This window comes from Platalea leucorodia, assembly GCF_965183815.1.
Source record: "Platalea leucorodia genome assembly, chromosome: 16".
Classification (NCBI taxonomy): domain Eukaryota; kingdom Metazoa; phylum Chordata; class Aves; order Pelecaniformes; family Threskiornithidae; genus Platalea; species Platalea leucorodia.
Window position 1 is genome coordinate 13,426,822 of NC_138838.1, and position 25,113 is coordinate 13,451,934.

At 44.1% G+C, this 25,113-nt stretch overlaps 2 protein-coding genes across 2 annotated transcripts; one reads left to right on the forward strand and one right to left on the reverse strand.

Moving 5' to 3' along the window:
* Positions 1–4,202: 4,202 nt before the first annotated feature.
* SLC46A1 (solute carrier family 46 member 1) lies at positions 4,203–9,243 on the reverse strand (the record flags this gene model as incomplete). The annotated part of the gene is made up of 7 exons (XM_082328132.1): positions 4,203–4,503; positions 5,059–5,215; positions 6,251–6,334; positions 6,726–7,578; positions 7,650–8,073; positions 8,527–8,606; positions 9,196–9,243. The coding sequence occupies 7 exons, from the start codon at positions 9,241–9,243 to the stop codon at positions 4,380–4,382; spliced, it is 1,770 nt and encodes a 589-aa protein (XP_082184258.1). The 3' UTR covers positions 4,203–4,379.
* Positions 9,244–10,372: 1,129 nt separating this feature from the next.
* SLC13A2 (solute carrier family 13 member 2) lies at positions 10,373–23,519 on the forward strand (the record flags this gene model as incomplete). The annotated part of the gene is made up of 12 exons (XM_082328133.1): positions 10,373–10,444; positions 13,933–14,061; positions 14,383–14,519; positions 15,606–15,847; positions 16,743–16,920; positions 17,143–17,265; positions 18,187–18,408; positions 18,511–18,608; positions 19,190–19,311; positions 21,360–21,521; positions 22,481–22,618; positions 23,388–23,519. The coding sequence occupies exons 2-12, from the start codon at positions 13,963–13,965 to the stop codon at positions 23,517–23,519; spliced, it is 1,653 nt and encodes a 550-aa protein (XP_082184259.1). The 5' UTR covers positions 10,373–10,444; positions 13,933–13,962.
* Between the last annotated feature and the right edge of the window lie 1,594 nt (positions 23,520–25,113).

Below are 25,113 nucleotides of genomic sequence, written 5' to 3' on the forward strand. Positions count from 1 at the left end.
GGCGTGCGAGGGAGACGACGCTGTCCAGACCCCCGCAAACGGCTGCAGCTTCCCCTAGAAGCACGTCCAAAGAGGAGGGATCTTCTGAGGACGGAAAGCTGGGGAACTGGTGAGGGGTACATTGCAAGAGGACACGTGAGAGTGAAGAGCAGCTGAGAGGGAACGGTCCATAAGCATCTTATGGCCTCTGCTGGGTGCCGCGGGAATATCATCGCAGTCAGAAGCTGGGAGCAGGAAAGGGCAAATAAAAACTAAGCCCTAACGAAATCCCCATGTTTGGGAAAGATAACACACAGTGGCCTTCTAAACTGCTCAGCAGCAGCTTTCCCTTTCCCAGTAACGTCCCTTTATTACATGAGCTTGCTCCCTCCTAGAGGGCCTTTCACCTCCTAATGCTGCAAAACCACTTTGTGCTCTTAACTCTGGCGATAGAAGTTTGGGTTTAGATCACGTGAAGTTTCCGCAGGGTCTTTGCAAAAAGTGCTTTTAAAACAACCCCTTCCCTCCATCTGATGTCTCAGCTTTACCACTTTATCAGGTCTATACTTGTAGGGCACAGGATCCTGGATCGTGACTCTGGGAAACATATATCCATGCAGATACGGAAGATGCTAATTGCTGTACTGTACTTGCAGAGTTATTATACACTGGCTGTACTTTATTCTGTTGTTGGTGCTCCACAGCAGATCCCCCGTGGTCTGCTCCTTCAAACAGGAGCTGGCGTCTCTCTTTGCTGAGTGCCACTCACCCCTGACAGCCCTGGCTCAGCTCCTCAGGCTCAGGGATGTCCCTCCTCTCTGCTGGATGCATTACCAAGTAGCATTTGCTTCTTTCTACTGATCTCTTCAACACCCAGCAGGTCTTTTTGTAGCTACTCACCTTGAAATACCAGGAAAGAGCGAAGTCGATGCTAGGCGTGAGCCCCGGCTGGGAGCAGGTCTGGCGGCACCTGCTGCTAACGCTGCAGGTGAGGAACCATGGGCACCCTGGCACCCTCCCCTGAATTCTGCACTGCCAGCCTTGTCCTGCTTCTCATGCCTGCTTGGAGGGTGAGCAGGCTCTCAACATCATGTCGTTTTGCAATTAGGACCAGAAATTGCAGCTCCTACCCGAGCTTGTCTTTTTTGATGCAGAGCAAAGTGAAGAATGCAAAAAGACATCCTTGTTCAGAGCACACACAGGAGGCAGAGCAAGCCATGCCCAGGGCACACCAGCCTGCCTGACGGTCTGGAGACCAGGCTGATGCACCACCCTGCAGAAGCAGCAAGCTCCTTTGCCCATCCCTGCTCAAGATAACTCAACCCTTTGAGGAGTCTCAGCGTCCTTGTCCTTCTCTGGCTCTCCCTGAACCTCGCTGCCTGCCTTAACTGGCAGGAACACAAACACATTTCCTTTTGGCTTAGATCCATGAACATTTGATAAAAAAACCTAAATTCTGGTGCTTAATCACAGCTTTACAGATAGTTCTTATCAGCTCACAGTTAATGGCACCTTTGCTCTCCAGTGAAAGGTTAATAGCTATATCCGCCCAGCATTCATCAGAAATAGAATCTATCTAATCTCCAGATTAAATATGAGGAAGCCAAAGGTGAATCTGCCAAAGGATAAAAGCCACTCGTGAGCTGCTTCAGGGAAAAGTCTTGAGTAACTGATTGAATGACAAGGCCCCCATGGCCACTGAAGGAGTCCCATACAAACAGTCCGAAGGATTTTTCTCCCTACAGTAATACACAGTAAGATTATCGCGTCGTTTCCCAGGAGCTCTCTAGCAATTAACCTCCTCACCCACCATTCAACGTAGAGATTTACTTGCTTTCTATAGCATAGGTGTCTCACCTGCAGGGAGATCCCATTTCGTGCTCCAGCTGCCCAGACTGTGACTCTTCCCGTTTCCCCATCATTCAGTTATCATCTTCACCTCAAGGAACTCACCCTGCTCTTGACAGAACATCCCATGCCCAGCCCCTTCCAGTCCGAGCAGACAGTCTCAAGGAAATGAATCCTTCTGTTCTCACCCTTCCTTATTCCTTTGCTATGTCGTGTCCAAAAGTGTTTGTTCTATCAGACATTATTAATAAATTTGGTTTATACTCTAAATCCCCACCTCTCTTCTGTTTGTGTCACGTGCTTCTCTCCCTGCAGCCATCTCACAATTGCTCTCTCTTGCCGTCATGCTTCCTCATCCTCTGAAGGGGCGGCACAACTGACGTTCTCCAGGCAGCATTCTCTGTGGGGACCCATGCTTCACGCTCATCTTTGCATGGACTGATGTAGCTCACCGCATCCCCAGGGACTCTCTACCTGCTGCCCACAGGCATGATGCATGGATCATGTATTTGCTTCACGGTTGTAGTTCTTGGAGGACAGCCTAGAAAAACTTTGTTTTAATTTTTTTAATAGAGCATAATAGTTCCTATTGAATTCCTCCTTTGCAAGCACACTGACACGAACAGAAAAGCAGAGCCAGTACACAAGTTTCACTTCACTGCACAACACTGAGCAGCACTGGCGTCCATGGAGTCTGTTGGTAGAGAAGACTTACTTCACAATCAGTTCAGCTACAAACATCTAACGCAACACTCACAGCATGCCCTGTTCCTCAGGGAGGCTAATGCTGGGCTTAGCCCATCAGTCGGACACGTAACTCCTGCCTATGTCCACTGGCACAACTACACAGCTCAAGTGGCATAACACCAAGTTCTTAAAGCCTCCCTACTTCTCCACCTCCTGCTTCTCTACTTCCCAGTTCTCCTGCTTTTATCACAAACTCCTAACGAACAGGGAACAAAGCCGTATATAAGCATTTCACATTTACTGCATCTTGAAGGACAGGTTACAGACTAAGCACTCCTGCAAGCTTTACTCCAGTGTTCAGGAAAAGCAAGCTTTGGCTGCTTGTAAGTCCCAAATCTGCATTTTTCCTGACTCAGGACTCTTACACGCTCATTCTCCGCAAGGCAGATAACTTCCTGCTGCTGCTTCTCTACTGCAGAGTCTTCACTAAAGGAAGAAGCACGAAAATAATGGGGAGAAGCCCAGAATGAGGCAAGGACAAATGACATCAACAGCTGTATGAGAAAAGCTATCTTTTTATGAACCATAAAAGAGAATGGAGGCTTTATTCATTCTGAAAGTAACATGTCTGCTAAGCAATTTCACAGTTAAGGGCATTATGGCATGCATCTGAACAGTGAGTGCAATGCAAGGTACACAGAACTGCTCATTTATTGCAGTTCGAAGAAAATAGGATAGAGGCAATACAGTTAGTGCTTTAAGAACAATTATGAGTACCATGAACATGGGGTTTGCTTGCTGGCATCAAGATATCCTGAGAAGAGCAGCAGAAGTGAGGTCACTGAGACAAAGTCTGGGGGCATAATTTTATCTCCAAAGGCACTAGTCCTGTCTCCACACCGGCTCATCCCAGCAGCACCATGTATGGAAGAGAAAGGACTGCTTCTGGCTCTGCCGTAAGCACAGCAGTAATTTCAGATGACACGAGGGCACACTCATCACAGTTGGGCCCTCAAATTTATAATGTAAGGGTCTTCAGTTAGGGAGGCCCAATTTTGTCAATTTTAGCCTTGACTTTATCAGTTTGGGCAACTGTCAATTAAGGCACCTACTTGCACCTTAGTATTTGCACACAAGCTATTACTTCTTGAAAGTACCTTTGAAACCCCGGGCTGAGCTGCAGACAGGCAGGCAGGACAGGCCACCGGCACGCCTCACTACAGGCACTCCATGCGCTAGATTCTCTTCCTCGGACACCTCTAACTTGCGAAGCTAAAGCTAGTGTAGTCAACAAGGACAGCACGAGCGCTCCTGTGGTAAACTACCGCCCACCATAAGGATTTCTGCAGGAGCCTCGTCTGGCATGCGACATTTGTATGACTTTTATTGACAACACACTGATTCGGAGCACAGACCTTTCTCCTCAGCAGCATGCTGTTGGGTACCTCTGCTTCAGCCTCGCTCTGCAGGCTTTGGTCTGGGCCTCACCCACATCAACAGCTCATCTGCTGCACACTGTAGTACTCAGAGGGGAACGTGTTTGGCAATTAAACCAGAATTCAGTCCTCTCTCACCACTAAAAGCATGCCACAGAACCCTCCCTTCCCAACAAACCCCAAACCACTAACCGGCCTTGCAAATGGCCAATAATTGCTTTTACTCTTGATTGGCTTTTGGGTCTCTTGGGTTTTCTCCGACAGATGAGCCAAGACAACAGCGAGGAGGCATTCCCATCTGCAAATCAAGTTCCTACTGGTAGTCAGAACCATGATTTCCAACTATTTGGCATTTAAAAATTAGTAAGGACAAGCAAGGTGTCTCTCACACACTAATCTGTCCTTCAGGGGAAGAATAAAGAGCAGTCTTCAGATGGACACTGCTGAGCTGGCCAATTCCTCGTTGCTAAGTTGCTGCTGAGCATCTGCAGGGGAGAGGGAAGCATCTGAGAAGTGACTGTAGTCGTGGTTTGAGTCCCAGATTTCTATCCACCTAAGAAAGAAAGAACAGTTAGAGCCTGCAAAGGCACGCTGGGATGTTGCTGAATGAAGTGACTTTTAAAGTTCCAAAGGAACAGAACAAAATGACCCTGCCAGGAGCTGTTGCACTTCTACTGCAAATCCCAACACATTCTCTGTCCCAAGACTTACCAGGGGACTTGTTTTCTATCATGATGCAATTTTTGCTTTAATTAGTAGAGAAACAAGAGGATGAGAGACTCCAAAAGAGCTCCATCTCTTCCATAACGGAGGACTCTCAAATTCAGCTCCAGATTTTGCATTCCACTCTGAGGGCAGAGTGAGACTTTGGAGCACTTTGAATGTCAGCAGCTACATTACTCAGGCTGTAGGTTAATTGCTGGGATTCAGATGCCCAAAGAAATGGACCTGCACCTCTGCTTACTGGGGCACTAAACGCTCTCTCATAAGCATAACTGAAAATATGCCTTAAAAACTATGAGCCTCTATCCGAAGTAGAGTAAATAGTGTTTTTCATATTACACTTCACAGGTCCTATGGCAAAGTTTAGAAATGTGAAGTAAATTACCCAATAATAGCGGCTGGAATAAGAAGAATTATAGCCCCAAAGAGAAATGGGAATCCCCTCATGAAGTGCAAGCTGGCAGGGTAGAGGGAGTTGAACACTCCTGTAGCCACAAGTGAACACAGCCCTTCCACGCAGGCAATGGAAGCAAAAAGAGCACCTGGAACAGATACACGAGAGGTTAATGACGAGACGGCCCTGCCTGCAAATGTCTTTACCACATCACCTCCTTCAGTGGGATTCTGTGACCCTTTCTCAGGGTTCGCACTTCCGATCAGAAAACTGGGGTCTACATTGTCAAGCGTGGTAGGAAGAGCTGGCAGCAGAGACGAGGCACGCTGTGCTGGCCTGGCAGGCCTAACCTGTCAAGCTCAGCTTCTCTGTAGCCAGGACCACCTCACTGACCTCCAGGATTTGTATCACCGGAGCTGACCAGGGATATTATACTGTAAATGCTTTAGACAGGGCTATAGAGATCTGTTTACTGCCAAACACACCTTATCGCTTGTTAAACATTAAGTACAGCAGAAGACTGCACTTTACAGATTTAGCATCATAAATCTGGTATCAAGTGTGCACCACCTTCATTCTAATATAAGAAACACAAATTGTGTAGTCACCGTTTGACCCTTCCCACCTCGATTCCCTCCTCCCCTGTCTGCCTGCAGAGGCATTCCTATGCAGTGTTCAACAGCAAGTGCACGCTCTTCAAACAAATTACTGGAAGAACGGCAAATATGCTCCTCCTACCAGTTAGCCATGATCTTTCACCATGGTCAATGATATAACCCTCTAACAGCTCTAGGTTTCTTCCCACTGTTACTGATCTACAGAAAAGAGTCATGGTCAGGGAAATCAGTTTTCTGCTTCTTGTATAATCCATTTTAACTCCTGCTCCTTGTACAAGTTTTGGAAAGAAACAGATGGATGAATGAACTATTCCTGAGCTTGAATGCAATACTTCTCATCTTGCTTTTCTTCTCTTGTCCTCATCCTGAAAACGTAGCAAGTCTAAACGGATGAATGACAATTATTTCAAAAAAACCAAAAGTTACCCTGGGCCTGAGGGTGAACGCAGGGGCACAGGAGTCCAAAGGAGCCAGGGAAGTCCTAACCTCCCAAAGCAGTTTGATTTCAATATTCCAAGAAGACAGTGTTTCAGGGCCTGGCTTAAGCGCAGTGGCTAACTCCTTACCCTGTTCCGTCTCACTGACCAGCCTGGAGAGCTTGGCTCTGATGACTGGAGTGGCTGCCATGGAAAGGAACAGAATCCCATAACCTGTGAGCAAGATACAGCACATTAGGGAAAGCTCAGCTGAAAAATAAAGTCTCTAAAGTCAATCCCAGAAATCTGTAGCTCCAGGCGGTTTCTCCCTGCTATATTTAGAGCCAATTCACCCTCCTGCATCTCACAATGCACAGACTGTGTCTGCAGTGTAATGCAGCTTCTGGGAAACCTAATATTCTAGGAACTATATGGTTGCACTTTCAACTTCAGTGCTTGGCCAGCTTTGCTGTTAGCAAGCCACAGTTTTGTCAGTACACGAGCTGAAGCAGAGGCAGAACTTCCTCCACGTGCTTGAACTCCCAGAAGCACACTGCCATTCTGCATCTACTGGCATCTCTAAGCTAAGAGCCTGAGATATAGGGATTTATGAATTCAGCATCACCTGTAAACATCAGTGGGGTTGTAGTAGCAAGAGAAATCACAACCAGTCCAGAAATATTGGAGATCAATCCTGTCTCTGCCACCCAGGTGTCTTCAAGGCAGAGCTGCAGCAGCCGCAGCCCTCCCAGGCTGCTCAGGTAAGCCAGGTAACTGGCGGCTGAGCCGTACCCAATGAGATCAGAGGCCCAGCAGAGAGGGGAGCCAAGCTCGTACAAAACCAAGAGGTCCTTGGTTCCAAAATGTACAGTGACAAGAAGAAAGAAAGCCAGGGAGTAAAGAGCGAGCTTCCGCCTGGAGCTCAAGTGTTCTGGGGCTGTGTACAGCCGGTAGACAGCCTTGTAATGACTGAGCGTGAACAGCCTGGCTGGTTTCTGCTGCTTCACCGATTCCTGAAGACAGAAAGCAGCGTAGAGAGCGGCAGCAAGGCTGGCAGCAAGCACGAGCCAAAAGGGGTTGATGTACCCCTGCGCCTTGCGCCACTGGCCACCGCCGATGCTGGCCACCATGCCCGCGATGCCGAGACACGCCTCGAGGATGGCGACGCGAAATGTACGTGTGCGTTTGTCGCTGGTGTCGGCCACGTAGGCGAAGCAGCTGGCCAGGATCAGGTTGTAGTCTCCCATGAGGCCACTCAAAACGCGTCCAAGGAGAAAGTAGCCAACGTGCAGCTGCAGGTACATGACGAGAAGATAGACGGCTGCTTGCACGGCCATACCCACTGCCGGCAGGATGAGCGCCGGCCGGCGGCCTACGCTGTCGCTCCATGGTCCGAAGAGGGTCACGGAGAAGAGACCAACGAAGAAGCCTCCCAGGTTGATACAGAGGTTCCAGTGGGAGACCAGCGCTTCCACCTCCTGCAAGAGAAATAGGCGCCTGAGCCCCCGGGCGCAGCGTCCCCCGCCGCGCCGGGCGCCCCGCTCCCCACCTGCCGCAGGGGCTCCTCCTCGGCGCTGCCGTTCCCGCAGCCGGCGGCGCGGCTGGCGTTGGGGCCGCTGTAGCCGCGCTCGGCCCCCAGCCGGTCCCAGAGGTACTGGGTGGCGAGCGGGCCCTGCAGGCCGAGGGAGAGGGTGGCCAGGAAGAGGAGCGGCTCGGCGGCGGGCAGCGGCGGGCAGCGGCGGCCGGGGGGCGGCGGGGCGGCCATGGCGGCGGGAGGCGGAGGAGCGGCGTGCTCCGCTCCGCTCCGCTCCGCCCGGGACGGGCCGCCCCGCCGCCCCGCCCCGCCCCGGCGCCCGGCGGGAAGCGGGTCCGGGGCGGCTGGGGCACCGCGATCCGTCCCCGCTGGCGCGGCGCACGGCGGGGCCCTGCGCCCCGGCCGCGTTACCGGCTGCTCGCTGCCAACCTCACCGGCGCTGCGGGAAACCAACCGGAACGGAAAAGCCGATTGTTCTCCCGGCAAAGGAAAGTTATCATTTTAAATGCACTAGGATCTGAAAAAAATGTTGCCGGTAGCAATGTGTAATCGCTGCTATTAATTCACCGCACATTAGAAAATACTGCTTTTTCTAAAGGACAAAATAACTTAGAAGCTGTAACACACAAGAGGTCTCGGCTGCGCCATTAGGTTTCCTGCTAGGTTTGGTCTGCCTCGAAGAGCAGATCAGTAAGCAGAGACCGAGTTGTTCTTTAAATTCAAAGAACACAATTCAGAGTATTAGATTAACCCGTTTGTATAAACTGGAGTAGTTCCAAATTAATGTAAATTGGCATGACTCCTTTAACAGCACTGAGGGGTGCTCACGGGTACAGGTGAAGCTGAACAAGTCCCCCTGAAGACATAAACCCTTCGTTTTGCAGTAGCACACCTACAGAGCTCATCTATAGCATCTGTGAAAGCAACAGGACTCACGTAGCAGTGGAAGCAAGCGCTGTGGACGTGCTGCTTCTAAAGAAGAGGCACGATTCATCAGTGGAGGGCCTTCTGCGGCGTTACTTCCATCCCCTGGGCAAGGCTGCAGCTGGAGGCCAACCTTCGCGTTACAGAGATGTGAAAGCAAGAGGCTGCCTTTCAGATTTTCACTGCAACCTTAGGACATAAGGGTAGAAAGTAGAAAAATTACTTCGTCCTTGGCGGGTTTTGTCACTGCACCTTTTCAGACACTAATTCAACATTAAGTGGATGTAAACGTGGGGGGAAATAGGATTCATTTGAAAGCTCTTTCTCGTTCTTTTTGTACCGAGGGTGAAATGCTAAAGCTCAGGATTAGCAGTTACTGAACATGAAGCTGTTTCTTCTGAGCAATATGCCTTGCAACAGGCTCGCAAGAGAGCTGTGAGTTTGCAGCTCTGGCAACTGAAACCCCGCTGTTTTTCAACCATAAGCACATTACTGAAAGCAAACAAGCCCCAGCAGAAAAGGGATGAGAGAGAAACAGCAGAAGCTCTTTGTGGAGCTGACACCAGATGACCTAATGTCTGTGCTTCTCTCGCTCTCTGCTTGAGTAAGCTATAAACAGAGCTGTGACAATTTATACCAATAAAATGGAAATGTTATCATCATTATCTGAAGTATGCGCTTGCATGGTCTAACAAATAAAGCCATCAAAGTGACATTAACAAGACACTCCCTTTGGAATGAAAAACAACAGTTCCGTTCCAGGGTATTTACAGAACCAAGTAATTCAGTGCTTGTATTTTGGAAGTTCCTTGCAACCGGGACAAGAATTGCTGGTAATTTCCCAGTAGCACCTTTTTTTCCCCCCAGTACACCCTGCAAGCTACCAAAGCTGTGCCTATAAACCTGCAAGATCAGAAAGGTGAAAAACAATAGCCCAGTGTCTGCGAAGCGATGCACTGTAGCCGAGTCCTTCCCAATCCACTGAGATACAACAGGCTGTGTCAGAGCTCCTGGGCTCCCTCTTTGCCCCTCGGCCTTTCTTACAGCGTACTGGGCTGCCGTGTGGGAGGAACGGAGCTCTGACCAGGCCTCAGCGTTTCCCCTGTTGCTCTTTGAGTAGAAGAAAACAGAATTGTCATGAGGGTCACCCCTGGCCCACACAGAGACGGTGTCCCCGCTCTCAGGCAGTAAGGACCGTAAGTCCCTTTCGGCATGGGGACTTGACATGGCATCTCGTGACAGGAGCTCTGCTCTAGTGGATTTTGCTGCCCAAAGAATTTCTCAGTGCATACAAGGATGTTCATATAGCATTTTGTGTAGATGTTTCTAATCTTTGTGTTTGAGTACTATAGATGAAGATGTGTTTTTCAGTACTCTACATATTTTTAAAACAATTTTCTACCTATTATGGAGGGAGGCGTTTCTCTTTTTTATGGGAGGAATAATGGTACCTATACAAAGAAGGCATTATTAAAGACCAAAGCATTAATATTCTTTAAACAAAGCGTAGGTCATTTCAGGATGCTTTTAATAAACCTACTTGGTCCACAAGGAGTTAATTTTCTCCTGGATTTATCAGTTATCAGGAAGATTGTCTTAAGAAAGTTCCTGGTCTGACACTCTTTTGCTGTCCCCTCCCTTCTTTGTTCTCTTCCTTCTTTCTCCGATTACAGTTCCAAAAACAACACCCAACCTTCTGAGGTCAACGGTTAATACTCCCGACTGTTTATATAGTCTCCAGCAGCAGAACTCAGACCTTTCAGCACTGGGCTAGCTCCAGCACCATGGCTGGCTTCTTGCAGATGACCCTAGCCTTCAGAAAATACCTGATCATAGTGCTTGTACCCCTTTTGTTTCTTCCTCTGCCTCTGGTTGTTCCTACCAAGGTAAGAACTTTTTAAATTGAATTTGAGAGCCAAATCTCCAAATCTCTCCTTAGAGTTGTTCCTTTTAAGTGACAGAGCTGAAGAGAACATACAGATTCTTTCTCAGAGGCGCTTCCTTCATTTATTGCTTGAAGATCTTTTTTTTTTCTGAGCAGACCCCTTTGACCACTGACAGTGGGGGAATATAAAAGCAACAGGATGGATGAACAGATACATCTGTGATTGCATATTCTAGAAGAACGCTCAGTGACATGCAATTTTGTAACATTTGCTTTGCATCTAACTGATTTAGAAAAGGATTTTCTATGCTAAAGCTCATACATGTGAACCTAAGTTGCAATCTAAGGCTCAATTTTAATCCACCTTCTGATTTTCTAAAAGTATCCAGTCCACATCCTCTTTTAACTTTTTCCTTGTTGTCATTGCCAGACAGAAGAGGCATTTTTTCTTGGTCAGATGGACAAGGCATTCTGATACATAAGGACAAAACAATATGTATTTCTCTCTTTTTTTAGCATATATCTGTAAGAATCTTTCCAACCAAGGATTTAAAATCTAAAATGTCAAGTTTCAGAAGACACCTTGCTTAGGATTCCTTCAGAAAAAGTTAGCTACAAAAACCTGTAGCAGTGGGACAGGTATTTCTGAGACATGGATGGTTTAAATACAGCACTGGGAGCAGGCAGACTGCCAGTGTTCTGCTGCTGCTTCACTCTGGCTTACTTCTCCCACTCCCAATCTCTTCATGCAGACAAATCTTATCTCTGGTCTTCAGGTCTCTTACTACAGTCCAGCATCATTACATAGCTAGTCCCGATCTACCTCTCCTGTCACTGCTCTTTGGATGTCAAGTCATAGCTCTTTCCTCTGGTCTCTGCCTGCCTGCCTGTCTCCCAGTCCCTCCTGACTCCCCGTTTCTAGTCTCCTTTCCCAAGCTTCCCTCTTCACTCCACTCGCTCTTCCCTGTCTTTTGTGCAGCCTGTCCCAAAACTCCTTCTCCCTCACAGCTCTTTTTCTGAGTGTTATCAGAGACTTCAGAGCTATGACCAGAGGATTGCAAGCAAAAATGATAGAGTGGCACTGGCCTGAGGAGAAATGTGGCGACAGATCAGGCATGTCCTCATATTCCCTTGCTATGCAAATAAAATAGCTTAAACTATCACTTAAAAGCTTACTAAGAAGAAAAATTGTCTCTTCTGCCAAGTAACAAGCGATAGGACAACAGGAAAGGGCCTTAAGTTGCGTCAGGGGAGGTTTAAATGGGATACGAGGAAAAATTTCTTCCCCGAAAGGGCTGCCAGGCCCTGGCCCAGGCTGCTCAGGGCAGGGGTTGAGTCCCCATCCCTGGGGGTGTGTAAAAGCCAGGTAGATGTGGCGCTTAGGGATGTGGTTTAGTGGTGGGCTTGGCAGTGCTGGGTTAACGGTTCAGCTTTATGATCTGAAAGGTCTTTTCCAACCTAAACGATTCTATGATTCTAAGAAAAACAGAAAAAGTACTTTTTTGCTAGTTAACTTTCCATAGGCAAAGAGTTACTGAAGTTAAGAGAGATCTGGATCAGAAAAGTTCTAGAGTAGCCAGAAAGAGAGATTTTTTTTTGTCCTGAGGCCACGAGTGCTAACTTACTTGCTAGAGTCATTGTTGCCATACAATAAGTCCTTGGTATTGCCTGTGGAATGACTTGGCAGTCTTGGTTCAGTTCCTCTTTGAAAATGACTCTCTCTGGTTTCTGTGTAGTCAGCTGCAACACAAAAATTTAAAAGGTCCCGGCCTTTTCCTTTTGCAATCTGTAAGAAGATTTCTTGTGTTAGAATTGTGCATCGTGGTACTGCTCAGCAGGAAAAGCTGGTACCTCAGCACGCAGTGTTGTAAGCAAACAACTTACAGGATGGAATCTCACATTTTTCTGTTCTGTTGAGCTATTAACCTGTCCTATAATGACATAGCACTGGACACTAAACCACTACAAATGAGAGCAGACAATGCCGAAGATTTTGTCTAAAGACAGAGGAATGTCCTTACAGGACAACTGACTTTGTGAAAAGCCTTTTACTGTGAGCCTGTTCGCAGCAGGCTGGAAGAGAATAGCACTGTGCTTATGATATATGTTCCAAAGCCCTGCTAGGGTCTCTCAAAGGGCACCCATGGGCGTCTCTTCATAACAAAAATGGGAAAAAAAGATCATTGAAATGGAAAACTGCTTTCAGTGCTTGCTGGGGTGTATAATTAAGGTTCTTACAGCTCTCATTCAAAAATAAGGTTCAAAAAGGCCTCTTTTCATCCCTTCATGAATCTCTCTCAGCTTTACTTCTCCAACCCTGCTGCTTTGGTAATTTACCACCTAGATTGCTATCTTCTTTCCTCCGGATTATTCAGCTCCCCTGCTCGTCCTTTCCCTTCACCAGCTCTGTAACTTCCATGCCATGTTCCGACATCCTGAGCATGTTCTAAAGCATCACAGGTTGGATCCTGCCAGCCACTATTCCAACTCCTTGGTTGAAGTCTCCATAATCTAGCCATTACAATTTCCATCTCTTCATTGTTTTCTCAATAAGCATTACTACATCTTCATTCACACTGCCCAGCATATTTTAGTGGACATCCTTGATCCAAGACCACACAACCACTTTCTTCTTCCTTTGGATTTGCTGGCGCCCATTATTGTGCTAGTTCCAAAATGAGAAGACACTGTAACCTGCAGTGTTACTTTTCCTTGCTTTCTGCATCAGCCCAGCCATATGAAAATCTGTGCTGACATGTTATTTTGAATCTTTTTAGTATATGGGACTGAGTTAAATATTTTTACATAAAATTTGGAGTGGTTGTCCAAAGCAGAACTAAATCAATGTTTTCTCAGAAAGAGAGTAACATGAAATAGGGGATCATACTTTCTTCAAAGAAACAAGTCAAAGCCAGTGGAAGCTGAAACTGATCTGTGACCAGTTTGTCAGTGAGCCTTTCAAAGTCTGTACTAAGCTAAAAAAATCCAATGAAAATAGATAAAAGTATTTACAGTACAAGGAATCCAGGCTGTTGAAATTAGTTGGGGTTCATCTGGGCCATGTCCTGAAACACGCAGAGAAAAAGGTGGAGAAACCTTGACTGGATCAGTAACTATTTCTGCAACTCAAAGACAGAAATATATAAAAAGAAAATACCACCATCAGCAAAATCAAGAAGTCCCTTGTGCAGGGACTGCCAGTCCATTACCATGAAGGGTTCAAAGTCACCAGTTTGTTTCTTTTCCTCAGTTTGTTTTTCCCCATTGGAGGCTCCAATCTTTTCCTCACAGTTCTGACAAGGTTGTTGAATAGTTTGTAATTTGATTAGAATCTGCATGCGTAGGAGGATAGATGGGAGAGAAAGATAGAAAATAACCTTTTCCCAAATCCCTGTATCAGGCAATGAATATAATTATGGGCTGTTGCCTTCTCAAAGCCTAAGTGAGATGTACAGTCTGTTCTGATTGCATGTGCTCTTCTTCTGTCAGGAGGCCCAATGTGGTTATGTTATCATAGTGATGGCACTGTTTTGGTGCACGGAAGCCTTGCCGTTGGCTGTCACAGCTCTCTTTCCTGTCCTGCTGTTCCCACTCATGAATATCATGGATTCAACAACAGTAAGAGATCTTACTCTTTGCCTATGTATTTATCGGTCAGCTACTCTTATTCTGGGGTTATTTCCAGGGTGATTTCCAGAGTCTGGTGCAAAGAAGAGAAAATCGCACTATTTTTACACAGGGAATTGTCTGCCCTCTCCATGGAACAGAACTTGCATGAGCCCAGAGTGAACTCTGGGTGGAGCTGCTAATCTGAAATCAAATTCACTGTTTAGTTACTGCATGCTAATGTCTCTGGGACAAGATTCTCCCTCAGGAAGTGCCTTCTCTCTAAACATTGGCTTCTTGTCCCTGTTTTCTCTCCCTTGTTCCATGTTACAGGTCTGCAGGGAGTATCTGAAGGACACCAACATGCTTTTTATTGGGGGACTGCTGATGGCCATTGCTATTGAGAATTGGCACCTACACAAGCGCGTTGCTCTGCGGGTCTTGCTTATCACTGGTGTCAGACCAGCCCTGTGAGTAACAGTCGCGAAAACGCTGTGGGATAAAGGACTTTATGGCATTAGTTCCTATCTCAGAGTTGCCTGTAGTCTCCTATGTGAATCTCCAAATCATATCCTACAGATGCTTTTCTACAGTCCAAGTGAGTCAGTGCCTGAGCAAACCTTGCAAACGGGGATCCTTTGATGTGTTACAGACCTGGTGCCTCTTTTTTGAATTCCAAATGGCTTTAGATGGAGAAATAGCAACAAGAGAGTCAATTCTGAAAAGACAAGGGTGCTGCTAGGCTTGGCCAGGAGCACAGCTTTAGACAATCAGGAAAGACTACAGCTGAAACACAGAAAACATATACTCTCTAACTGTTATACTGATTGCAAAGAGAAGAGAAAATACGGGGATGCTTGTTTTGAAAAGAAGAAATGTTTACCAGACTAGAACTTTAAGCTATGCAGAGGCTCCATGGCCCTATTTAATTTGTCTCAGATCATGAATACTGAAGGAAATTACAAAGCAATAGAATAAAAATGCATACAAGATAAAGCCCTTTTCATCTAATATCTAATCTACATCTCATCTAAAGAATAATTTTGAGGCAAATAACGTAGTAATACTGAAACAAGGATTAGAATTTTATATGAGTAAGAAGAGAATCTTAAATGACAGAGGTGGGATAAAATTACAAAAAAAAGAGATCATCTTCCTTATGGCTTAAACTGATTGCCATTTGGGATCAAATTCAGTTTGCAATTCCTCTTCAAGATGTATTATAATACATTAATATGTGTTATTGTGTTACGTCTTCCTCTGAAGCATACGGAATAAGCAGGATACAGACTAGATAAACTGTTTGCTCCAAGATACCAGCTCCCAATTTCCTAGTCATAAGAATGTAAAAGCACAATTGGCTGAAATTGCAAAAAGAAAAATTTATGTTAAATCTTACTGTGTCATTCACAAAGCAAACTAGGGTAAGAGGAAGTACTAGGTGTGAATTGCTAAGCATTTTCCAAACCCAGCATTTGCAACCAAAGCTTTGTAACAAAGAAAGGGCTTTACAGTGCTGAGTTCTGAACTGGCTTTTTCAAACCTTCTCATTTCAGACTTCTCATGGGTTTCATGGTTGTGACCGCCTTCCTGTCGATGTGGATCAGCAATACCGCCACCACTGCCATGATGGTCCCAATAGCACAAGCAGTGTTGGAACAGCTGCACAAGTCAGAAGTAGAGTCTAGCGCAGCTGGTCAAGCATCTGAAAACATCAATAAAGCCTTTGAGCTGCAGGAAGAGCCAACCAAACCAGAGAGCTCCAAAGAAACAGAGGAAAAAGGTGAGCGGATTATGGGTGTTTTTCTCTTTGGGATAATGGAGGATAACCTGATGCCTTCTTCACTGTCATTACAGTTGCTAGTAAATTATAAAAGAAGAATGTACCTAAAGCATCCTGACTGTATCAGAGAGCATTTATGAGGCTCCTCCATGAACCACACCAAAGGACAGTAAGATCTACTGACTTGGCTGAAGTTAGAAATAGATTGAAAATATGAAGCGATGATAACTAATCAATAAAACAACAAAATGTATCAATTATCCATTAGCTGAAACCTTCACATTAGGCTTGATATTTCCCTATATATATATATGTTAGTTCAATTATTATCTACTGTGTAACTTATCAGATAACAGGGAATTTCTGAGGGAAAATTTCTGACCTACTTCATGCCGGAAGGTTGGGGATTAAAATGATCTTTCTAATCCAAAGATACACAATCAGCAACAATATCTCTTTACCAGCTGTCTTGCCCTCTCCCCATCTTTGAGACAACTCAAGTGTTTCTGAATGTAAATCTCAGTGCCAGCAGTCAGGTGCTGGTACAGAACGAGTTCCCTTCAGTCCAGCTCCTCTGACTCTGTTGTACCTCCCTGAATTCTTGCCTCTCTCCCTGCCGTGTGCAGTTCAGACATTGCCCTAGTTCACCGAGGTGGTCAGCAGTATGTTCGGGCTTTATCACACATTTCAAATTCTATTCCTCTGAAAAACTGCTCTGTATCAAGACAACCAGTGAAAATGGACAGAAGATCAAAGAACTAACAATGCCAGCCTTAAAATGAGGAAATCTGGCTCCTTCAGCTTTGAGTCCGTTGTGTCCTAGCCTTGAAATACTGAATCACGCAGGCACAAGATCTTTTCCTATCCGATCGAGCTCCTGTAACTCTTTTGTTCCTGTCTTGGCACCCAGGTAGTCATGTCCTGACAGTCGAGGAAGACAAAAAGAAAAAAGAAAATCTGCTAGAGGAGAAACACAAGAAATTTTGCAAGGGAATGTCTCTCTGTATTTGTTACTCAGCCAGTATTGGAGGGATTGCAACTCTGACTGGGACAACACCAAATCTGGTACTGCAAGGACAAGTTGATGAGTAAGTCTTGTTGAATTTGGGATTACGTACTGAACAGCATCATTCTGCTACAGCTGACTTCCAGCCAACACAGAGAAGGAAAATATCAATTTGGTAACTTTGTCAGGAAGTTAGCTTCTCTTCCGTAGTGGGCCTCACAGTACCTCCTCTTTTCTGAATCATTAATGAAATACGGAAGAGAATGCAGAATTTTGGACGCTAACAGCCATCTACATTTTACAGGCTCTTTCCTAACAATGGCAATATCATCAACTTTGCCTCTTGGTTCTCCTTTGCCTTCCCCACCATGATCGTGTTACTGATTTTGGCATGGATTTGGCTGCAGATACTGTACTTGGGCTTTAAGTAAGTAGCCTTTACACACTGTAATACAGCTGACAGGCCTGCTAGCAAGTACCATTACGTGTTGTAACACAAGTGATACTTCTGTTGATGAGCCTATGCTTGAAAGTCAGACAGCAAGTGGCAAAGTCCTCACATACAACAGAGGCTAGCAGAACAGCATGCTATCTGTTAAAATACTGCAACTTTTTCTCCAAGGAACCTGATCAAATCCCAGCTAAATGTACTCTGTAGCTGCAAATACGAAGTTATAACTGCATATAACCTGTTCTGCAGCATTGCTTTCATGTCCTGAAAGATTGTTGTGCTTCAAACCAGGAAATTGATTTCCACATACAGCTGGTAAATACCTTTGTGACGAGAGTTGCTACAGACCTAGAGGATTAGTAGTGTGCCTGTTCCCAATGCTAATCGCCCCATACAACCAGCTTGCGTTACCTACCTGTTTAATACTTAGCCTATCGCTTTTGTATTACCCCAACCTCCTTTCTTTTAAATGGAAAGAGCTCTGCAATACCTGCAATGGCACTTTCGTCTTCAAATTCCTCTTTTAAAATTCTCCTTTTCCATAATTTTAAAAAGCTTGGCAACTGTTTACTTCCTGGTGATCATACAGCCGCATCAGTCACACTAACATTGTCGTTATTTCCCCGTGTGCCCAGATAGCACACCTGTTTATATTTAGATCATCAGCTTTTAGGGGTAGGAAGCTTCCCTCTGATCATCTTGGCGCTACACAGTACAACGCAGTTACTGTCCAACACCTATGGCTGCTGATGCTATGATAGTAATTTATATATAATTTCTATATGCATATATAAATACATATATCTAAAAGACAATATGACTGAGTATAAATTTTGGATTCTTAACTCTGAGGATATCTGGCAAATTCCTCTGATATTTCTTGCCCATTTTTTCCAGTTTTCAGAAGAATTTTGGTTGTGCTGCAAATGCCGCTGCAAAGGCTAAGGAGCAACGGGCCTACAATATTATCAAGGAAGAGAGCAAGAAATTGGGCTCAATGAAATTTGCAGAAATAGCAGTTTTGATCCTCTTCATACTACTGGTACTGCTCTGGTTTACAAGAGACCCTGGCTTCATACCAGGTTGGGCAACAGTTCTTTTCAACAAAAATAATACAAGGTATCGCCAATTTTCCTCCTCACTTTGAATAAAAATGAAGTAGGCTAAATTTCATAAAGATGAAAACATGGCTAGACTAAATTTCTGACTGATCTATTGCAGCTATGTCACTGATGCTACAGTTGCCATCTTCATTTCAGTTTTGTTGTTCATCATCCCTTCCGACATTTCTAACAATGACAGAGACAAGCAACAAACAGGTAAGTTTACCGAAGGCATCAAAAATCAACTGTCAGAATAGGGACATGGGAAGTTTTACATTTTAGATTTACAAAGGAAATTTCAAACATTAAACAAGATTTCAAACTGTTCCTCCTGCATAGCTACAGCTGTATGCTTTAGGCTAGGCAAGGCCTATACCCCATAAAAGTTCTCTGTTTCTTGTCATTTAACTGAGTAGGAAACACTTATCCCAGCAGTGTCCCAGACACTAGTATACACATATGTAAAAGCTTCTGAAGCTGGAGTCTTCAGGAGAGAATACATGACTTAACAGAAACACATATAGTTCTGCAGATACGGTGCCATGCTTTTAACTCACCTTCATTCTACTATGCCTCTTGGAGCAGCTACAGATCATTCATTAGTATTTTTGCAAGTCAAGTTTTAAAATCTTTGTTGATGAGGCTCCCGTCATTTGCTTTAGGAGATAATTCCACAGCCTACTTGATCTTGCTGGCAGAAGCATTTCCTGATGTTCAGACTAAACTCACCTCCAACCAAAAAGTCCTCCTTTCTTTGGGGAATGTAACATGACTTACAAAATCTTTCTGGATTTTAGGCAGCAAGTCAAAGATCCGAGCACCTCCACCTCTCTTGGACTGGAAAGTAGTTCACCAGAAAATGCCATGGAACATTGTGATTCTGCTGGGAGGTGGCTTTGCCTTAGCCAAAGGCAGTGAGGTAACATTCCTCTGCTCACCTGGAATTTGTGTCTTCCTGGGTGTTTCCCGTCTTGCTTTTCATGCGTGCTCTCCCAGAACGCAAGAGGGCATGCTGGTAGCACCAAACGCACGTTTCCTCAGCTCGTGGCAATAGGACAGACTTCACCATCCTTAGGAGGAGTCCTGTGATTAGAACAAATCTTTGTTGTTGCCTATGCAACTGGGACGGTACTACCAATCCAGGCAGCATGATTAACTGTGTTTCTAGAAAAGTGGATGATTAAGAAACTACCCCAATACATTAAAGGTTCTATTAAATAAAACTTAATTGATGTGGCAAGCATGAGGAGATAATGTGCCCAGGATGGGTCTCCAAACTATTTCAAACAAACTACTTATGGAAATATGATTTAAATTAAACTACTAGAAGACAAATGTAGAGCTAGCTAGAGAACCTTCAGGAGCAGATAAAAACATCTGGCTGTCAAACTGAAGGATGTACTGATGTACTTCTGCAGGCATCTGCCAGGAGTCCAGTGCTACAAATTATTTTTCAGTAATGACTTAGGTGATGGAACAGACAATACATTTATTAAATCTATAGACAATAAACAAATTGGAAAAGGCTTCAAGTGCCTGGAAATACTAGTTTAGAATTCAAAGATCACAATGACCTGTAGAAGTGTTTCTAGAAAACAAGGATGCAACTCAATATGGGAAATAGGAAGAAATAACCAAGTATCACAAATGCAAGGTGTGGAAACGACTGGATAAGTTTTAAAGCTGCTCGTACACCTTCTTCTAGTCAATATTTTTATATTGCTGCTGAGAAAAAAGCAAACAACTGGGAACTATAGGTAGGACCATCATACATGAGACATGTAAAATATAATCCTTCCACTCAGGACTGGTAAGTCCTCAGGCACAGTAACGTATTCAGTTTTGGATATCAGTCTTCAACAACGTGTGGGCTATATGAAGAAAGTTTAGAGGGAGGTAATAAGACTGATCGGATCTCTGGGAAACATGTTGGGAAAAGGAAAGATTCAAGAAATTACATTAATTTATTCTAGATTAAGTCATCAAATACATAAAAGCTGCGGCAGAAAGGAAGATAGTACACTTTTTTATATTCTGATGGTGCTAAAGGGCTTAATTTGCAGCAAAGAAGGTTTAGGTTAAGCAGTAGGAAAGTGTTCCAACTGTAAAGATAGTTAAGCACTTGAAAAAATTATCTGGGGAGATTTTTGAAACTTCATTGCTAGGGATTTTTAACAACAAGTTTGAAAAATATCTATCAATAATTATTTAGGTAAAGCCGATCCTGCCCTAGGACAGGGAATTAAACTAGTCCTTTCAAGATAGATTCCAGCCCTCCTGTGAGACAGCACTTTTCCATGTCAGAAGAGACAGGCTGAAGTAGCCAAGATATGAAATAGGGAGGACATGAAGAAGAATGGTGGTTGCAAAACCAGTAAGAAAGCTAGGCCCTAATGCATGAAGAAGCAAGACAGGCACAGTCAGGATATGTTCTCTTGAGAACAGCTGAATAATAATGATGCCCAAAATGGTAGGGAAGATGCTGGCATTTTTCAGTGACTAAGAAGGATGAAAGGTATGAAAAACTTCAGGTAGTTGATCAAGATCTCAGACAATGTGACAAAATTACATTAAATTGCTAGAATATCCGCTAAGATATATGAAAGTATTTTAGAAAGTGAGTTCAAAGATCTTTGTTTAGATTAAAAAAAAAAGCCCTGAATATTGATCATGTACAACCAATGGCCTGAACAGAGAAATAATTATTTTCTATCAATAACATACTGTAAATGTAGTATCTTCTTCTTTCAAATTCTTTGGAAGGGAAAGTGCATTTATTTTTATTTAACCTACTGAATAATCATGTCTATGAGCACTGCCTCTTACATGTTTTCTACAGAAAGCAGTTTGTATGAGAACTCCTGTAAGTAAGGAAGGTAGAATTGGTATGAGACATGTAATTGGGCTGTGATGTGGCTATTTCTTCTCCAACCTACTATCTTGACAGACCTCTTTCCTCTGTTACAGGAATCTGGTCTGTCTTCATGGTTAGGTAGCAAACTGACTCCTCTGCAGCACATCCCTCATCCAGCTATTGCTCTCCTGTTGTGTCTCCTTATTGCCACTTTCACCGAGTGCACCAGCAATGTGGCCACCACTACCCTCTTTCTCCCTATTCTGGCTTCAATGGTAAGTGCCAGCGTTTCAAAATACTCTTATAAGAACAGCTTTCAACTCTTCTCCAAGCACACATCTGCTCAGTTATAAAAACTAACTGGGTGGCATAGCCGAGCGCTGGTTCGTGTATCCGATCAGGAATACAAGACTTAAAATATACATATATGTATGTGCACGCACATATATTCACACACACCGTGCTTAGTTCAACCTTTCTAAAATCATTGCTGGTGAAAAGTAAAGGGATTAAATTCACTGGCATATTAGACTTTGCCTTCTGGCCTAAACAACCTCATGAGGTCACTGCCAGCTGTACTTGTTTTTTCCTATTTGTTCTGCATAGAGACAGCAACAGCAGCAGCATTTGCTTCCCTGCAACATTCCATTACCGTATTTCACTCCGACCACTAGCCTTCCAGAAGTCTCTGAAGGTGATAGCGTTAGTCAAGCTCTATGACCTAATTCAGACTTCTGCATTTCCACAGGAGATTCCTGTTGCTGGGGTAGACATAGTTCTGCAGTGTGAAAAACTGGTTCCAAACAGAAACTGGAATAAGCTCCACCAAAATCACAGACTTCAGCTAACCCCTAAACTGATCCACTCACCTTCAGAGTTTGGGCTACCCTGTTTCCCCTGATAATTTAATTTTGTTCTTAACCAGTCTGAAGCCACTCTACGTTTTTTCCTGGTTTTAGAGTTGAATACAACTATTATTATTAATTTATACTGCAGCAGTGATCAGATTCCACAATCGGGAACACAAAGCACTGACCACAAAATCAATTCTTGCATTTGCTGCACACAGACATTGGCTAGAAGTTTCTAAAGCAGAACGAAAATATGAGTGGCTGCAGTGTTTGTGAAAGAATGAGGTTTCCAACATGGACAAATACAATCAGTCTTCTGCTAAAAGATTTCTATGCATTTTTGTATATCAAAACAATCATCTTTGCTCTCCCTTCTTGCATAGGCTGAAGCGATCTGCCTCAATCCACTCTATGTCATGCTGCCCTGTACGCTTTCTGCATCGTTGGCATTCATGCTCCCAGTGGCCACTCCTCCTAACGCCATTGTCTTCTCATATGGACAACTCAAGGTTATAGACATGGTGAGCAAAAGCACATTCTTCTCAGAATTTCCATCACTAGTTTTGATTTTTCCTTTTTGTAACATTGGTTCTTCTTGAAACAGTCTTAGAAAACTCACTGTACTCAGCTAAAGTCAAATGGAAAGAAGAACATACATGTGTGAATTAATAAAGGGTCACGCTGACTCTAATATGTACACAGAGCCTTATAAAGATGCTGATGAGCTTTTGAAAAACACCCAAGGCCTCCTGAAGGTGTTCCAACAGGAGCTTGCTGTCAGTGAGAAATGGCACTGTCTAACTGTTCCAAAAGCCCAAATGTAGATCATAGGGATGTCAGAGTCCTATCACCTTGACAGTCGTTCTGCAGGGACTAGGGGAAAGCCTGGCACATCTCACTAGGCTGCCCCGATGCCCTTTCTCAATATGTTAAGGAAAGATGGACAAGGATGCCATGTCTCTTGATAACTTTCCGAATTTATAATTGATTCAAGAAGAAATCCAAAGTAACATTAGAGACAGATGCCAGGTCAGAAGAGGAAGTCCTACAGAAGTGGATTAAAAGGATGTCAGGACTTCTAGTTTAAGAGTTTTATCAGATGGAAACTCATATTCCCCTAATACAAATCGTATTTGTGAAGAAAGCCAGCTTGAATGTAATTTGATGGAGTTCTGATGGAGTTGTGAAAAAAGGCCAAGGAGAAAATCTAACCATAAAAGCAATTCTAATCAGCAGGGAAGGAAAAAGGTATTCAGTTCAACTAATAACCCTTCTCTTTTATAATTCTAGGCCAAGGCTGGGTTTGTACTCAACATTATAGGAGTACTGACGATAACTCTCGCCATCAACACCTGGGCTTCATCTTTGTTCCAACTGCAAACTTTCCCATCTTGGGCAAATAGGACAGGTTCATGCCCGTAAGATGGAGAGGCAAGGGAACCAACAACTGTTCCTGTTAGAACTGCAATGAGAGCAAGCCTATCATCTACACAAGTTTTGCCGAGGCAGTGGTTAAGAGACAGGCCTGTCTGTAGAAAAGGACAGGCCACCTAGAAGCAAAATCATTCAGTTGATAACAGCAACAGAATTGCCTAACAGTGCTGTTTAGCAGGTAATTTTGTTACCCCAGCAGTAAGACGAGGTAACCTTTGGCTTTTCAACTGTTCCAGGTATCTTTAGATTTTCTGTCTCAGCAGGGGTAGATTTTCCCCCAGTGCTAGCTACATCGCTTTTCAAGCTCCACCTGTAAAGTCTGAAATCTGCAGTGAGAAAGAAGAGAGAGGTGTGTATATAAAAGGAAGGAGAGAGACTCGACGTACCTGATTTCACGCATATATCTGTGCATTGTCACAACCAATAGGAATATTCACCTGTACATGAGTATACAGGCCTCTGTGTATATGTTCAAAATGTACATGATTGTTATATACTCTATGGGCATTCACAGCAAGGCATGTGTTGTATGATTACAGACAAATCACATACTGTCAGCCTGCTCTAATACTTTGAGACATATTTATTTGCAGTCCACTTGTTATGAATGTAAAAGACCATTTTTTCCTTGAATATCTGTCCCATTGTTATTTATGTAAGATTATAGCCTGTAAGGTCATGATGAGAATAGCAATATTCCCTTGAGAAGGGGAGAATCCCTGTGTCCTAAAATATATATGATTGAATTAAAGATTTTTTTTTATGTACCCTCTGTGTTATGGAGATTTTTCCTGCTATGTATCACAGCTTCTAGTTCTGTCTTCCATGTATCAACTGCTTGTCTGTGTGCTTCCCTAAAACATCTTGAAATAATCAGAGAAGTTAGCATAATTGATTTTCTCTTATTGTTAAAGTATTAATTACTTCATTATTGAGAGTCCAATCTCCTTGGACTCTCAAAACCAATATCTTACTTTTCAAAAGCCTCTAATACAGTTAAATATTTAATCCTTATTCTGCTGAAACCGACTTCCAGTAGCACATAGTGCTACTGAAACGACCACACTGACAAAGATATGGACTATCCAAAGACACTGCCAAATCCAGCACTTAGTACCATAAATGAGATTGGGTTCAGACAGATCAGTTGTACAATACCTGCCCCTGAACTTTGCACCAAATGCTTTGTTCTGTTGTTGCCTGCCTAAGTTTTGCACAAAGCCTATCGCATTTCTGAAATCCCACTTGAACCATATTGGTTGAATGGGTGAACATGAGTGAATTTCACGCTAGAATAGTGTGCACGCTCTTCAAAATCTTTCTTCTTTCTTTCTCTGTCCTAATTATTAGGAGACAAGGACCAAGTGCAGTGTACATTTGATTTATAAAATGTTAGCAATCACTGACCTGCAGTGGTTTCTTTCCAGTTCCAACTGTCAAGACAATTCTGGTATCTGCTGATCACTGATTCCCTCTGCACTATAGCTTCATTGGCCTGACAAGCACAGCCGCTCTGGAAAATCACTGTCCCAGAACGAACAGTTGGGTATTAACCCTTCGGTGGCTTTGAAAGATAGTGTTT